The sequence below is a fragment of the Gymnoscopelus microlampas genome (assembly GCF_963454915.1).
Source record: "Gymnoscopelus microlampas genome assembly, chromosome: 15".
Lineage (NCBI taxonomy): Eukaryota > Metazoa > Chordata > Actinopteri > Myctophiformes > Myctophidae > Gymnoscopelus > Gymnoscopelus microlampas.
This window is the reverse complement of record NC_139952.1, coordinates 4,085,256-4,101,063: the sequence shown is the minus strand read 5'-3', so window position 1 is coordinate 4,101,063 and position 15,808 is coordinate 4,085,256. Positions and strand designations below refer to the sequence as shown.

The 15,808-nt window shown below is 44.7% G+C and overlaps 1 protein-coding gene across 1 annotated transcript in view; it reads right to left on the bottom strand.

The window, feature by feature from the left end:
• Positions 1–15,808, bottom strand: part of LOC311062282 (NACHT, LRR and PYD domains-containing protein 3-like) — a 67,989-nt gene that overhangs the window by 30,874 nt on the left and 21,307 nt on the right. The window contains exons 6-10 of the mRNA XM_084081191.1: positions 9,407–9,520; positions 7,831–7,944; positions 7,421–7,656; positions 5,309–7,115; positions 2,778–2,954 (exon numbers count right to left, since the gene is read on the bottom strand). Of these exons, the coding sequence (XP_083937317.1) occupies positions 2,778–2,954; positions 5,309–7,115; positions 7,421–7,656; positions 7,831–7,944; positions 9,407–9,520 (2,448 nt within the window). The remainder of the gene's footprint in view (positions 1–2,777; positions 2,955–5,308; positions 7,116–7,420; positions 7,657–7,830; positions 7,945–9,406; positions 9,521–15,808) is intronic.

Genomic DNA, 15,808 nt, shown 5'->3' with positions numbered 1-15,808 from the left:
ATTAATGGTCTTAACTCAAAATGTATATATCACACAGCTTAGATTGTTTTGATTAAATCGGAGATTTGATGTAAAAATGATCTGTAGTGTAAAAGTTGCACGTTCGTCAAATGTCTATGTATATCGTGACTTGTGTCTGGGTAGCTCAGTTGGAAGAGCTCTTGACTCTGAACCGCAAGGTCATGGGATCGAATCCTGGCAAAAGCAACACAGCATATGAGTAATCTGGTTCCCTGGTGTATAGAGCATTGTTACAGGTATAGACTCATTTGTTTGTTAATGTTGCTACTAGTGATGCGCGGGTCGGGTTTTTTCATGACCCGCCCCGCCCCGCCCCGCGACGGAACCCAACCCGCCTCAACCCGCCCCGTGAACCCATATATAAATCTACGGCTCAACCCGCCCCGCGACCCGCGATTTTTTTTTTATTCTGTAAAATCATGGTTAGAAAATAATCCCCAAGTGTATTCAAACTGTTTTATTGTTATTATTCTTCTTCTTATTAGGAATAAAGACAAAACAAGAGCATGTTATTATTTTTATTTTTTTTGCGCGAGAGACCGCGTGACCTGCTCACCCGCAGCCCGCACAATTTTCTCCGAAATTCTGACTCGACCCACCCGCGCCGCGGGTTGACCCGCGGGTCCCGCGGGTTACGGGTCAACCCGCGCATCACTAGTTGCTACCCTTTAAATGGCCATGGCCAATAATGTGGCATTGAGCGCTTAAAGTTAAATATTTGAAAAACTACACATTATTCCAAAGAAAAAGCCACCAGGCCACTAATGAGTTGTGAGTGAAGACGGGTGTGATTGGTGATGAGTGAGAGCAGGTGAGAGGGGTGGATCCAATCCATGGGAATAGGGGGAAGGTTGCTGACTAGATGACTCTTTTCTACACCCAACCTCACTAACCGTAACCTCAGTAAAATAACAACCTAACCTCAAGAAACACTATTTGTAAAATTAAGAATTCCATATGATGATCATCTTAACGCATTGTCGGGGACAGGGATCGAACCAGCAACCTATGGATTCGTAGGCTGCCTCTCTTCTCATTGAGCTAGAGATATGGCCTCCCGGATGGTGTCTGTTGATATCTATACGTTTTTTCCGTCCGTTATGAACCAAGCCTCTGTTTCGCTAACTACTCTAGATCACTGGTTCACAAAATATTTACCAAAAAAGAAAAAATCCACTCCCATAAATCTGTTGGTATAGGTCCAAAGTTCATGTGTAAAACGTTTCGTGCAGATAGCTAAAAAATCCCTGGAGGAGTTTGATTTTAACTGCTTTTCATATAATTCAAAATGGTGGGAGATCTAAAGGTCAGAGGTCAAAAGTCAGAGTGTGAAAGTTGTTAGGCATAACGAGAGTTTCATGACTGTAGGATTACTGCATGTTTTTGTGAGGGTACCTACCCTAGGACAGGGGTTCTCAACCTTTTCAGGCCGCGACCCCCAAAATAATTATATTATTTCCCGCGACCCCCCGCGTGCACGCGCGCGGTCCCGTTCATGCGCGCGAAGGTTAATTTAATTACAATAGGTTATTTGATAATTGTTTATTATCAAAACATTTTAGCAAAAAGTGGGTAAATTGAGTAAATTAACTGATAAAACATGAATTAATGATAACATAAAAAAATATTTTGTTAAAAAAAAAAAAAAAAAAACTTTTTTTTTTTTTCAAATTCACCAAAAAATCTGGCGACCCCCCCAAATTATTTGGCGACCCCCTGGGGGTCGCGACCCTCAGGTTGAGAACCACTGCCCTAGGAGACACGGGGAGAACATGCAAACTCCACACAGAAAGGCCCTTTCGCCAACCCCACCTAGGGTGTGGGCACTGATGACGCGGAGGAGAGAACACGCCCCCAGCGCCCACAGCGTCCCCTGCGGGAATCGAACCCAGGACCTTCTAGCTGTGAGGTGACAGCGCTACCGACTCTCTCCCTCTCTATCTCTCTCTATGGCTTTGAGAGACGGGGAGAGAGAGAGAGACGGAGAAGGACAAAGACAAACAATGTACATTTCAAGTTGTACAATTGGATTATTGGTGGATGATAACAACTGGCATTAATAGTTAAGGAATTCATAATCAGACATTGAAGATTACAGAGAGAGAGTTTGAATGATAATTACGTGGTATAAGACCAACAGGTATATCAGTGCACATGTTATAAAGCATTTTAACCGTCCGACCAGATTATTCCCAGTGGGTGCTCGCTGTCTCCCGTGGGTGCCCGAGCCCTGGGTGATCGGCCCCTGCTTATTTTCCTTGTTGAAAGCATCATTTTATTAAGACATGACAGTATTATGGGAAAATATATATCTTAATTAAACAAACATATATTAAATACAATAACCAAATATTATTTTGAAAACGATTAGTAGGGGCAGCCACTTCTAATTCCGGCTACTATTTTATAAAAAATAGTAGATCTACAAGCTCACAATGTGTTGCGTCAGCGACGCATTGTGAGCTTGTAGATCTGTCCGACCAGCGCATTCCCAGTGGGTGCTCGATGTCTCCTGTGGGTGCCCAAGCCCTAGGTGATCGGCTCCTGCTTATTTTGCTTGTTAAAAGCATAATTTTATTAAGACATGACAGCAATATGGGAAAAAACGTATATATCTCAATTGAACATATATTAAATAGAATAACCAAATAATATTTTGTATACGATTAGTAGGGGCAGCCCCGTTTAGTAGGTTAACAGAAGATCTGCGCACAGTCACACCCCAATCAAAAATAAATCAGGTAAATGTATCTTACCTTAGAATTTCCAGTCTAGAGTGCAGACTCTTCAGTCCAGCAGAGAGCAGATCCAGTAGTCCTGAGTCCTGCAGGTTGTTTTTGCTGAGGTCCAATTCTCTCAAATGGGAAGGATTAGAGCTGAGAGCTGAAGCCACAACTTCAACCTCTGTCTGTCTGAGGTTACAGCCAACAAGTCTGTAAATACAGATTAAATAAGAGACTATCAAAACAAATTATACCTAGTTCACTGTCATGGAAGTTAACTAAGAGATCTCCTACTGTATCTAGTTATACAGACATAAACAGTTTAAGTATGATCAGAGAACAGGGAAGTAAACAACAGATGAAAAGTTCATGTAATGTAAGTAATCTGAGTAACCAAGCTCACTGTTTAAAAAGCCATCCTCTGTACACCCCTTCACTAATGGTATGGTCCATTTCTCATATGGTATGGTCTGTTTTCATGGTAGAATAACTCATAAAGAGGACACATATGAATAGTTTGAGGACTTGAGTTCTCTTGTTCTGTGTGTACTAAGGTTGGGGTCAAATGTTTTTATTAGGCGATTTTTTTGGACGATACGTGTCATTTTATTTTGCAAAATAAATGTATCCTAATGGTCTGCCTCTTCGAGAATTAAACTCTTCAAATATAGCCAAATTAAATGTAAATCACAATACAAAGCGTGCGCGAAATTTTAAACAATTTGGGCCATTCTAATAATGATTGATGATGATGATGAAGGCTCTTGTTGTGCTTATTTTCGACGAGTCTAGGCTACAAAACTCAGCCCAGTCCCCGGTAGGTAGGAAGGTAGGTAGGTAGGTAGGTATGTACTGTAGATAGGCTACTGAATGGAGCGGACGAGAGCATTGCTTTCCTAGTTGTCTGTTTATCAGCTACTGTACGTTTGAGGATATCTGAAACTACAGCTCTAGTTTATATTTTCTGTAAATCCTCGCTGTGCATTTGCAAGCTTGATGACGCAGGAACGCATGTCCCCCCGCTCTCACAAGATCCAGCACTTGATTCTGAACTTTTATTGTCAAGTCTGGATATTAAAACTTGTGTCAGCTTATGTTTATATCACCTGTCAATCAATGCCATTTGAAATGTGAGTTCACTCACGACCCAACACACGTTACGAGTCCCTTTAGTTACAGGGGAGGGGGCCGGGGCGGGTGATTTATCCCACAGCAGCACACGTTATTATTTGTCAGAATATAAAAAGTGAACCTGGATGGGTGTGTTTCACCACATCGTTGTTGTAAACTGAGGTAGGCTTCTCTGCTTCAACTTCACTTCATCTCCTAGCCTGTGATCTTAGCTTAGTCCTAAAAGAACAGTGGTGGAAATGAACTAAGTACATTTACTCAAGTACTGTGTCAATACAGTACTCAAGTACTGTGTCAACGCGTTGTGAGCTTGTAGATCTGCTATTTTCAAAGATTTTAATACACTTTATACATCTGTACAGAAAGACTGTACAGAGGAAGATCCCAATTTTGATAAAGATTTCAACCAGCAGTTGAAGGTGTGAAATGAATAAAGTGAGAATGAGCAAATACATGGCAAATGTACTGCCAATATGTGTAAAAGATGTATAAACAAGCTGCCAGAGACCTGCATTAAAACAAAATATATATAATAATGGTTTAGGGTTTTAAACTCCTTTAACATAGTAAAGAAGCTCAACAGGTGAACTGTGGCAGTTGCAATAAAATGATTGAATCTGGAGCTTGGACAAACATATGTTGTTTATAAGTTGTCCATGGATCTTCAGCTGTACTACAGCATTGGTAATCGCAATGTTATTCAGCCGTCAGGTCCAATACTTTGGAACCAAAACATTATATCTTTAAAAATATTGCCAGGAAATGTGTCTCCACATTCCACAGATTCACCTTCATGCTACCAACGATGCAAAGCATTGTAAGCTTGTAGATCTTTTCTTTTTGACAAGTGACGCCTTTGAACTTGTACTACAGAGTGCTTTCACCACGGTGAAGCAGGTTTAATGTTGGGTATTTCGGTTGTCTTTTATAGTGTTAAAAGGGGCGTGGAACAATGCAGATGATGAACGCACATTTGATTTGGTGGAATTCATCATCTGATACACCTGAGACACGCACAAATCAAGGCTTTACACAGCCTTTCATGAATCAGACGTGGCTCTTTATTTACAAGCAAACCTACACTAAAGATTATACCAGAAATGTTAAGAGCTGTGTGAATGAGGACCAATGAAAATAGCAATTATTTTGTCCTTTTTATTTTAAGTTCCACTACTGAGAGGATGGCAATGTCAGTGGGTTCAAACCACTGGTCTGGTGGGGGTAACGAGCAGGGCTTTTGGACTCTTAGTTTAGTTTTTTCCCTGCTTTATTGTGATCTGGCCTTTATTTGGACATACACACAATACCACTAGTCACTATTTGAGACACAGGCAGCATTATTGGAACTATTATGTCAACCTTCATTTCTAATTATAGTGTTAACTGTAAAGGCAGATTGACTCTATGATGTTTCTATTCACTTGACTACTAACCGAGCCTTTTTGCAGTTCCTCACAGCTGGGATAAGTCTCCATCGCCCCCCCTCTGATGTGTTGTATTTGCCCAGGTCCAACTCTTCCAGAACCTCCTCTGACATCAGCAGCATGACGGCCAGAGCTGAACACTGGCTCCCAGACAGTTTCTTCTTTGATCCATTCTTTAACTTCAGGTATTTTTGGATCTCCTGATGTACTGAGTGGTCGTTCATCTCCATCAAACAGTGGAAGATGTTAATACATCTGTCAGGAGAGGCATCATGAGTGGTCATTCTCTTTAGGTTGTTGATGGCTTTCTGGATGCTCTCTGGACTGTTCTCTGTCTGACCCAGCAGGCCTCCTAACAGAATGTTGTTGGACTCTAGTGAGAGGCCATGAAGGAACCGAACAAGTAGGTCCAGGTGGCCATTTTTACTCTTCAGGGCTTTTTTCATGGAAGCTTTCAGGAAGTCAGAGAGGGAGCTGTCGCTGTTGTATTTTTTATCTTCCAGGAATGTCTTCAGTACCTTCATGTTCTTCTCTGTGAAACCATGGAGCAGGTAGACTGCAGCCAGAAACTCCTGGATGCTCAGATGAACAAAGCTGTAGACCGTTTTCTGGAAGAGCACACCCTCTCTTTTGAAGATCTCTGTGCACACTCCTGAGTACAGTGAGGCATCTTTCACATCAAGACCACACTCTTCCAGGTCTTCTTGGTAGAACAGGATGCTACCTTTCTCCAGATGTTCAAATGCCAGCCTTCCCAGCTTCAGAAGAACATCCCTGTCGGTCTTCATGAGCTGCTGTTGATTCCCCTTTTCTTTGTCTTTCTGTTTCACCTCATGAGTCTCATACTTCTGCTTCTTTCTCTTTGTCTGAACCAACAGGAAGTGGCAGCACATCTCAGTCAGGGTCTTGGGCAGCTGTCCTATCGTGTGTGTCCTCAACATGTCCAGCAGAATGGTAGCAATGATCCAACAGAAGAGTGGGATGTGACACATGATGTGGAGGGTCCTTGATGTCTTCAAGTGCGAGATGACTATGCTGGTCTGTTTCTCATCACTGAATCTTTTCATGAAGTACTCCTCCTTCTGCGGATCTGTGAACCCTCGCACTTCTGTCACCATGTCAACACATGTAGGAGGGATCTGATTGGCTGCTGCAGGTCTGGTGGTTATCCAGAGGAGGGCTGAGGGGAGCAGATTCCCCTCGATTAGGTTTGTCAACAGTACGTCCACTGATGATGTCACTGTGACATCAGAAACAATGTCATTGTTTAGGAACAATGAAAATCTGCTTTCATCTAAACCATCAAAGATGAAGCCAACTTTCCAGACAGCAAGCTGCTCTGCTGTGACCTTCTTTAATGTTGGGTGGAAATCATGGATCAGTGTGAGAAGACTGTACTGCTCATCTCTGACCAAGTTCAGCTCCCGGAATGAAAAGGGAACCAGGAGATTCATATCTTGATTTTCTAAACCCTTTGCCCAGTCCAGAGTGAACTTACGCACAGAGAATGTTTTTCCAATGCCAGCGATGCCCTTGGTCAGAACTCTTCTGATGGGTGTCTTTCTGCCAGGGAGGGCTTTAAAGATGTCACAGCAGTTGATTGGTGTGTCATGGAAGGTCTTCATCTTGGATGCCGTCTCAAGCTGTATCACCTCATGTTGGCTATTAACCCCTTCACTCTCTCCCTCTGTGATGTAGAGCTCTGTGTAGGTGCTGGTGAGGGAGGTTCCAGACTCTTCTGTCATGTGGTCTTTCACATCATCAAGACTGTTCAAACTGATCTTATAATCATTCAAATCATCCTGCAAACTGACATCTGAAATGAGAAGAACATTTTTGTTTTAAACATTCAGGTTAATATGACTTTACATCTTTACAGCACACTTTACTAATTAAATGCCCTCCAGAAAATATGCAATTTGTTAAGAAAAACAGCCAAAAGTAATGACACAAGACCAGTTGTTTTTGTCTATAGTTGATAGTTGTTTGGCTTCATTATTTGCTCTTGGATATTGATACAGACAATCATTTGAACATTAAGTCTGATTAAGATTTCTGCAATTTAAGCATTCAATTTATTATATATATTTTTGAATTTGTGCAAATTCTGTCCCATCTTACTTTGTCCAGGTGTGGTTTGACTGGGTGTCTTCAGTCCAGGTGTGGTTCTGGATCTCTTTCCACACTGGGGACAGCCACAGTGTCCTGTTGGAGCAGACTGGTCCCAGTATGAGGTGATGCACTGTCTGCAGAACCAGTGTCCACAGCTGGTAGAGACTGGATCTGTCAGAAACTCCTCACACACTGAACACCTGGACGCCTGCTCTGTCACAACACAACCACTCCTCTTCCTCTCTCTGTGGAGATGAAGATTTATTTTACTGATATTTCTGCTGGTTAAGCTGGTTAGTTGATTTGAACATTTATTTGTATTTATTGTTTGTCCGGTTTTGTCTAACCATCTCCCCCAGTGTCTCTAGGGTGTTGTCATATTATAGTCTTGTGTATATTGTATAGGAGGATTCACATACTTTCTGTCTGGAGATCCAGGTTCATTACTGAAGTTAGGAAATCTTCCTTTAGACTGGTCACTCTTCATAGACACACAGCTGGGTGTTGGAGACTCTGGTCTGTGGTACAGACTTCTGGAATCATACAAATGATTCTACAATTATCATGTGAATGACAACATCAGTGTGATCAAGATTCCTCATTGTTACATCCAGTTATACAGGTATAAGAGAGTCAAATAGGTCGGTTTCACTTCACAACATTAGAGCAACAAGAAAAAAAAGAGAAAAAAAGCTTAAAATGTATTTAAAAATACATTACAACTAGAAAAAGTGCTCCTCGGAGCACAGGTCTCCGCCAGGTCAGGTAGGTTATTGTGGCCTCCTGGTGGCACTATAATAGGCCAATGTGAAAAGGGTGGCATTTATTCTTAGGCCTTGCACGGCAATCGGACACTGCATTCATGATTTGAGGCATTTTGTTCAAAAAATGTGTTTTGATAAATTAGACCTGCTGGTGGCGCTATAACAGGCCAATGTTAAAAGGGTGGCATTTGCTCCTCAACATAGTGTGAATGTGTGTGCAAAGTTTGACCGCAATCGGATGCTGCGTTCATGATTTGCGGCATTTTGTTCATAACAAGCCACTACTGCAAACTTTAGATGTCAATGTTAGCCAATCAGGATGGAGTATGAAAAAGCAAACACATCCGTCTTGATCACATGACTATAGAGATCATGTGTACCGATTTGTGTGACATTTGGATAAAATCGGAAGGAGTAATACAAAAAAAATGTATTACATAAGTCGGCTTTGTCAAACTTTGGAAGCCATTTTTAGCCAATCAGGATGGAATATAAAAAATCTGAAAGACCCATTTCGTTTAATGACTATAAAGATACTGTGTAACGATTTGCCCGATTTTTTTTTTTTGCCGGAGATACTGTGTACCGATTTGCCGGATTTTTTTTTACTATAGAGATACTGTGTACCGATTTGCCGGATTTTTGGACAAAATCTGTAGGAGTACTGTCAAAAAATATTTTTTACACAAATCGGCCTCCTGGTGGCGCTATAAAAGGCCCATGTGAAAAAATTGGGTCAGAGGTTCTGCATCCAGGGAGTGTGTGTGCACAGTTTCACTGCGATCAAGCCAACGGTGCCGGAGATTAGCTGTACACAGACAGAATGATGGACGGACACACGGACGGACACATGGACGGACGGACAGGGGGCAAAACATACTCTCTCGCCATGCCTTTTGGCCTGGCGGAGACAATAACAGTTGCATAGACAGACAGACAGACAGACAGACAGACAGACAGACAGACAGACAGATATTCCATAGTTTGTTAAATAGATAGGACAGTATAGTCCTATACAGTAGCTATGTAGTGCAGCTTCACCACTGAACACCACATTGTAATTAGTAGGACTTTATTCACAAACTGCACACATAGTAACTTACAAATATTGGTTAATATTGGGCAGGGAGGCTACACCATTATAAAATGATGTCTTGTGCGTTTGTAATTAGCATGATATTGTGTTGTCATATCATAGTGTTGTTTATATCGTATAGGAGGATTCACATACGGTGTGTCTGGAGGTCCAGGTTCATTACTGAAGTTAGGAAATCTTCCTTTAGACTGGTCACTCTTCATAGACACACAGCTGGGTGTTGGAGACTCTGGTCTGTGGTAAAGACTTCTGGAATCATACAAATGATTCTACAATTATCATGTGAATGAAAACATCAGTCTGTTCAAGATTCCTCATTGTTACATCCAGTTATACAAGTATAAGAGAGTCAAATATGTGGGTTTCACTTCACAACATTAGAGCAATACAGTACAATAACAGTTGCATAGATAGATATTCCATATGTAGCCCCTAGAGGGAGGCAGAGATAAAGTGTCACAAGTGACACAGGTATTTAAGGCCTTTCTGAACAGGCAGGTAGCAGATCGCCTATAGTGTGTTGTGAGAGGCGGATGTTTGTGTGCAACTGCTGACCTGTCAAATGGTATGCCTGTTTGCTTGTTTCCTTGCTTTTACTTTGTGTTTTACTTTTGTGTACATTAATTTGTTTTACAATTCATTGTTATGTCTGTACCATTGTTGGTGGTATTGATATGGTGCAGAGGTGTTGTCTCTCCAGTAAAGTGTAGACATGTAAACTGGAGAAGGAATGTGAGTATATTTTTACGTATGTGCAAAGGTGAACAAAAAGGTTTATCCATTCTCTGTATTACATGTGATTGTGTGTAACATGTGTGTAACATGTGTGTAACCGGCATGTATAGGTGGTGACATTCATGGTACGTTGTGGGTAAAGATGACACGGTTTTGTACACCTGCGCGCCCACGCTAGACATGGCGGTAAAAAATGTGTCTTTTGATTTCATTTCATTGCAGCAGGAATCTAAAAAAAGCAAATTGATGTTAAATGGTAACAAAACTAAGGCTCACTCCACGAGTTTGTCCAACCCTCTTAAGCATCTCCACTTTAGATGGCACCCCAATCGAGTGGGTCGATCGCTATAAATACCTTGGGTTCTGGTTGGACAAACATCTAAATTTTAAATTCCATATTGATGCCTTGAGTAAGAAGCTGAAATTTACCCTAAGTTTTTTCTACAGACTGAAGGCTTGTTTTCCCTGCACCGCTCGCAAAAAAAATGGTCACTGGTCTGTTTTTGTCCCAGCTGGATTATGGTGACAATATTTATAGGTTTGCTTGTGCCTCCACATTGGCCAAGCTGGATCCCCTGTATCATGCTGCACTGAGATTCATAACGAATTCTCCTTTTAGAACTCACCATTGCACGTTGTATGCTGCAGTTGATTGGTCCTCTTTGACTACGCGCAGGTTGCAACATTGGTATAATTTCATTTATAAAGCTATTCTCTGTGAGCTCCCCTACTACATTACCTCCAAATTCAATTTGGTTAGAAATGGCTTAAATCTCAGATCAAATGCTTGGTTACGCTGTGAAGTACCTTCATTTTCATCTGAGGGGGGTAAAAAATGTCTTTCTTTCTTTGGCCCTTGGTCGTGGAATGATCTCCAGACTAAACTCAAATTGGCTGCTCTAATTCCCTTGAGAAGCTTCAAAAGAATCACTTTAGTTTTATTCACAAACAACTGCATCTGTCCGGAGGTTTACTAGCCTAGTGGTAGGTTTTTGGTTATTTGTATTGGTTGTACACTGTGTGTATTACTATTTCTTGTTACGGGGCCAGAGCTCAGCTCTGGACCTATTTTATTATTGGCATTATTCTGTCACTTCTTCTTCTGCCACTTTTCGCAGTTCTGGCTGAACCGTGCAGTCGCTTTTTACGAAACTCGGCCATATGGTAGATGGTCATGAAAAACGATCAAGAAATAATTCTCACACTCATTCGTCAAAAGGTGGCGCTATAGCACTCAATTGAAATGCCAACTTTGAACAGGTACAACTCATGCCCTGTTTGACCTACAGCCATGAAATTTGGATACACATATGCGTCTCGTCATGCTGAACAACTTTCACCCTCTGACTTTTGACCTCTGACCTTTAGATCTCCCACCATTTTGAATTATATGAAAAGCAGTCATTGGCTCCTAACTTCTGCATTTTTTCACTTAGAAAAAATCCACTCCTATCGTTTTGTCGGCAGGGGTCCAAAGTTCAAGTGTTAAACGTTTCGTGCAGATTGCTCAAAAATCAACTAATTTAACTATTGCAGTTTTATGAAAATTATTCATCTATGCCTAAAACATACATACAGACTCACATTTCTTTGAAACTTTGCAGAAATGTACAGGGTCATTCCAAATATCACTTAAACCAATCTTACTCCAATTGGCCAAAGGGGGGCGCTATAGCAATTTTTTTTAATGCAAACTTTAAACAGGCATAAGTCATGCCTCGTTTGGCCGAAAGTCGTGAAACTTGCTTACACTTGTGCCTTGACTCATGAGGAACACATGTATTGCTTTGACCAGTAAGCTCCGCCCTTAGATTGTCCGCAATTTTGAGCAGTTTGAAAAATACTTGTTTTTGGCAGTTCTGGCTTAACCGTGCATACGCTTTTTACGAAACTCGGCCATATGGTAGATCCTCATGAAAAACTACCAAGAAATAATTCTCACACTCATTTGTCAAAGGGTGGCGCTATAGCACTCAATTGAAAGTGCCAACTTTGAACAGGTACAACTCCTGCCCTGTTTGACCTACAACCATGAAACTTTGATACACACATGCGTCTCTTAATGCCCGACAACTTTCGTGGTCTGAATTTTGACCTCTGACCTTTAGATCGCCCACCATTTTGAATTATATGAAAAACAGCCATTGGCTCATAACTTCTGCATCTTTTCACTTATGGAAAATCCGCCGCTTTTGTTTTGTCGGCAAAGGTCCTTTTTTCGTGCAGATTACTCAAAAATCCCAGGAGGAAATAGATTTTAACTATTGCAGTTTTATGAAAATTATTCATCTGCCCCTAACAAATACATACAAGACTCACATTTCTTTGAAACGTCTCTCTCTCTCTCTCTCTCTCTCTCTCTCTCTCTCTCTCTCTCTCTCGTTTCCATGTCTCTCTCCCTCTCTCTCTCTCTCCAGTTTCCATTACTCTCTCTCTCTCTCTCCAGTTTCCATGTCTGTCTCTCTCTCTCTCTCTCTCACTGGCCCCGTATTATCGCTGCTTGAAGCTATATTTTGATTATTGGCTTTTTTCTATTGTGTAAAGTGTATTGTAGCGACGGAGCTGCACTGTTATTAGGTCTATGTCCCTTTAAGAGTTTCCCGGCATGCCTTGCGGCCGTGTTGTGTTTATACAGGAAGTAAAGAGAGGAAAAGTGTGTGTTGTTGTTGCAAATATTAAGAAAGTAAAAGCATCCATTGAATATGCCGTTTTTGTAAACAGAAAAAGGGAAATAAAGCCGTTCTTTTTGATGAGAGAAGTAGTTATCGTCTCCTTGCCCTGCCGTTCGCCACATTGGTGTCAAGAAGTGGGATTATTAACCTAACGCCATGGAAAGGATTGAAGAAGAAGTCAGAGAGTTTGAAGGCTTGCTGGCACAAGTTGCACATTTAACAATGGACATAAAACAGAAAGAAAATGCTCTACAGAATTTTTTTTTCCAGCCAACACTACACCCCCAGTGGAGCCTATCTAATGCGTCCTGACGGCGCTAGTGCTCCCAGAACATTCAACACAGGACCCGCGACGGGAGGGGCTATTCCCCGCCGCCACCGGGGGATATCGCCGGTTGCGTTCGACCCGGTGCCCGCGACGGGAGGGGCCGTTCCCCGGCGTCACCGGGAGATATCGCCGGTCACGTTCAACCCGGTGCCCGCGACGGGAGGAGCCGTTCCTCGCCGCCACCTGGGGACATCACCAGCTGCGACCGACCCAGTGCCCAAGATGGGAGGGGGCGGGGCCGTTCCCCACATGCTGCCACCCTCCATTGGAATTCCACCACCCAATCCACTGCCTAGGAATGTCTTCAAACTCCCACGTTATGCCGGTACTACACCTCTAGAACCCTATCTCGCCCAAGTCAAGATAGTAGAGCTGCACAATGGGTGGAGCACACAAGAGACTGCCGCCCACATTGCCCTGGCACTAGAGGGCAAAGCGCTCCACGTGCTATTGGACTTGATGCCACATGAACAGAGGGATTATCCAACCTTGGCTGCAGCGTTAGAGCGACGCTTCGGACAGCGGATTTCGACCGAGCAGATGAGAGACCAGCTGGCCCACCGCCGCAGAAAAGAAAGTGAGACACTGGGTGCATATGCCGCAGATGTGCGCTATTATACACAACGCGGTTACCCCACTTTTGCGGCATCAGCATGTGAAGAGCTGGCCCTGAGTGCCTTCATCCAGGGGCTCACGCCCGAACGACTGAAAGAACACCTACGCATCAAAGCGCCAGCCACCCTCCAAGCCGCACTAGAGGAAGCAGAACGGGTAGAGACTGTGTTAACGCCCCACCGCTCAGCTAGGCCCCAAGTCCGTCAGGCGGATATCAACGACGATGGATCTGAAGATGAGAGCGGGGCTGTCCGCAGGGCCCAACCGTCCCGTACTCCGCCAGGCCCATGGCAGCCCCCAGCGAGACCCCGGCCACGTCGGTTCACAGACCCCTGTTACCGCTGCGGAGAACCAGGACACATCGCTCATGACTGCCCTGCCCCCGCACCTCTTTGCTCAAACACTTCTCAGTTGGGAAACTAGAGCTGGGGGGCACCGAGGGGAGACTGCCACCCAGCCAACTGACTAGACTCCCCACTGAAAACACTAACATGATTGGCAGGTTGGGCCACGCACATGGCCTATACCTGCTATGTTTCCTTAATGGGCACCCCTGCAAAGCCTTGGTGGACACAGGGTCCGACATCTCCCTTGTGCGCCCCGGGGTGCTACCTGAGCCCACTGGCTGCCAGACCTCCGGGTGGACACCAACCACAAATAAGATTCGAACTGTAACCGGGGGGCTCTCTGAGATATTGGGGAAGCAGCTGCTCCAAGCAAAGGCAGGGGGAACTGAGGCCACCCAAGAGTTTTGGTTGGCCGACATCCTCGACCCCTGTATCATCGGCTTGGACCTGCTCGACAGCTGGGGAGCCATCGTCGTCCATATCGGCTCCGAGACCCTGCCTCTCCTGCGTCGCCGGGGGAAGAAAGTGAGGCGCATTTTGGCCCAGTTGTCCCCACCCATCGCCACGCAGTCGCCGCTGTCGCAGCCATCGCCACCATCCGAGGGGACCACACCACGACGCAGACATCGCCACCGCCGGAGCCAGCCGTCCTCCACAACGTCGCCTACTCTCCCTACTGCTCCACCACCTAACCAGCCTTCAGTCGATGCACCACCGCCTTCATCTGACACACTCCAGGCTGTCCAGGACCTATTACAGCGAAGCAGGGAACCATTGGACTCCCAGCAGAGCTTGCAGCTGGGGGACCTGCTCCAGGAGTTCATGGACATCTTTGCTGCCCGGGACAAAGAGTGCACTCAGACAGGGCTGGTGCAACACACCATTGATACAGGTGTAGCCGCGCCTATTCGACTACGTCCCTACCGGCTGGCACTTGCCAAGCGGGAAGCTGCAGAGCAGATGGTCCAGGAAATGGCCGCGGCAGGGGTGATAGAGCCATCCAGCAGTCCCTGGGCTGCTCCTGCCGTCTTAGTGAAAAAGAAGGACGGCACGTGGAGATTCTGTGTGGACTATCGCCGCCTGAATGCTGCGACCCGTAAAGACTCCTACCCCTTGCCCCGCATTGATGATGCCCTGGACAACATTGCAGGGTCGCAGTGGTTCAGCTCACTTGACCTGCGGAGCGGTTACTGGCAAGTAGAGCTGGCACCAGAGGACAGACCCAAGACGGCTTTCACCATCGGCCAAGGACTCTGGCAGTTCCGGGTGATGCCGTTCGGCCTCTGTAATGCTCCCGCCACGTTTGAGAGGTTGATGGAGAGGGTACTGGCCCACATCCCCCGAAAGCAGTGTGTGGTCTACTTGGATGACCTACTGGTCCACGCTACTGATTTCAAGCAGGCACTGGAGAACCTGCGCCAGGTTTTCACCGCCATCCGGGGGGCAGGACTGCGCCTGAACCCCAGAAAGTGCAACCTCTTACAGTGTGAGACCAAGTACCTGGGCCATGTCGTGGGACCCGAAGGCGCGACTACTGATCCTGCCAAAGTAGAGGCAGTCAAAAATTGGCCGGTCCCCCGAAACATCACCGGCGTACGCAGTTTCTTAGGCCTCTGCTCCTACTACCGCCGTTTCGTGCGTGACTTTGCCTCCATTGCCAGCCCCCTGCATCGCCTTACGGACAAGGGGCGAAGGAGGAGTTTGCCTGGAGTGACAGTTGCGCAGCAGCCTTTGCGCAGCAGCCTTTGCCCAGCTACGCGACACCCTGACAGTTGCACCCATCCTGGCCCTTCCTGATCCAGGGCGCAATTTCATTGTTGACACTGACGCAAGCGACGTG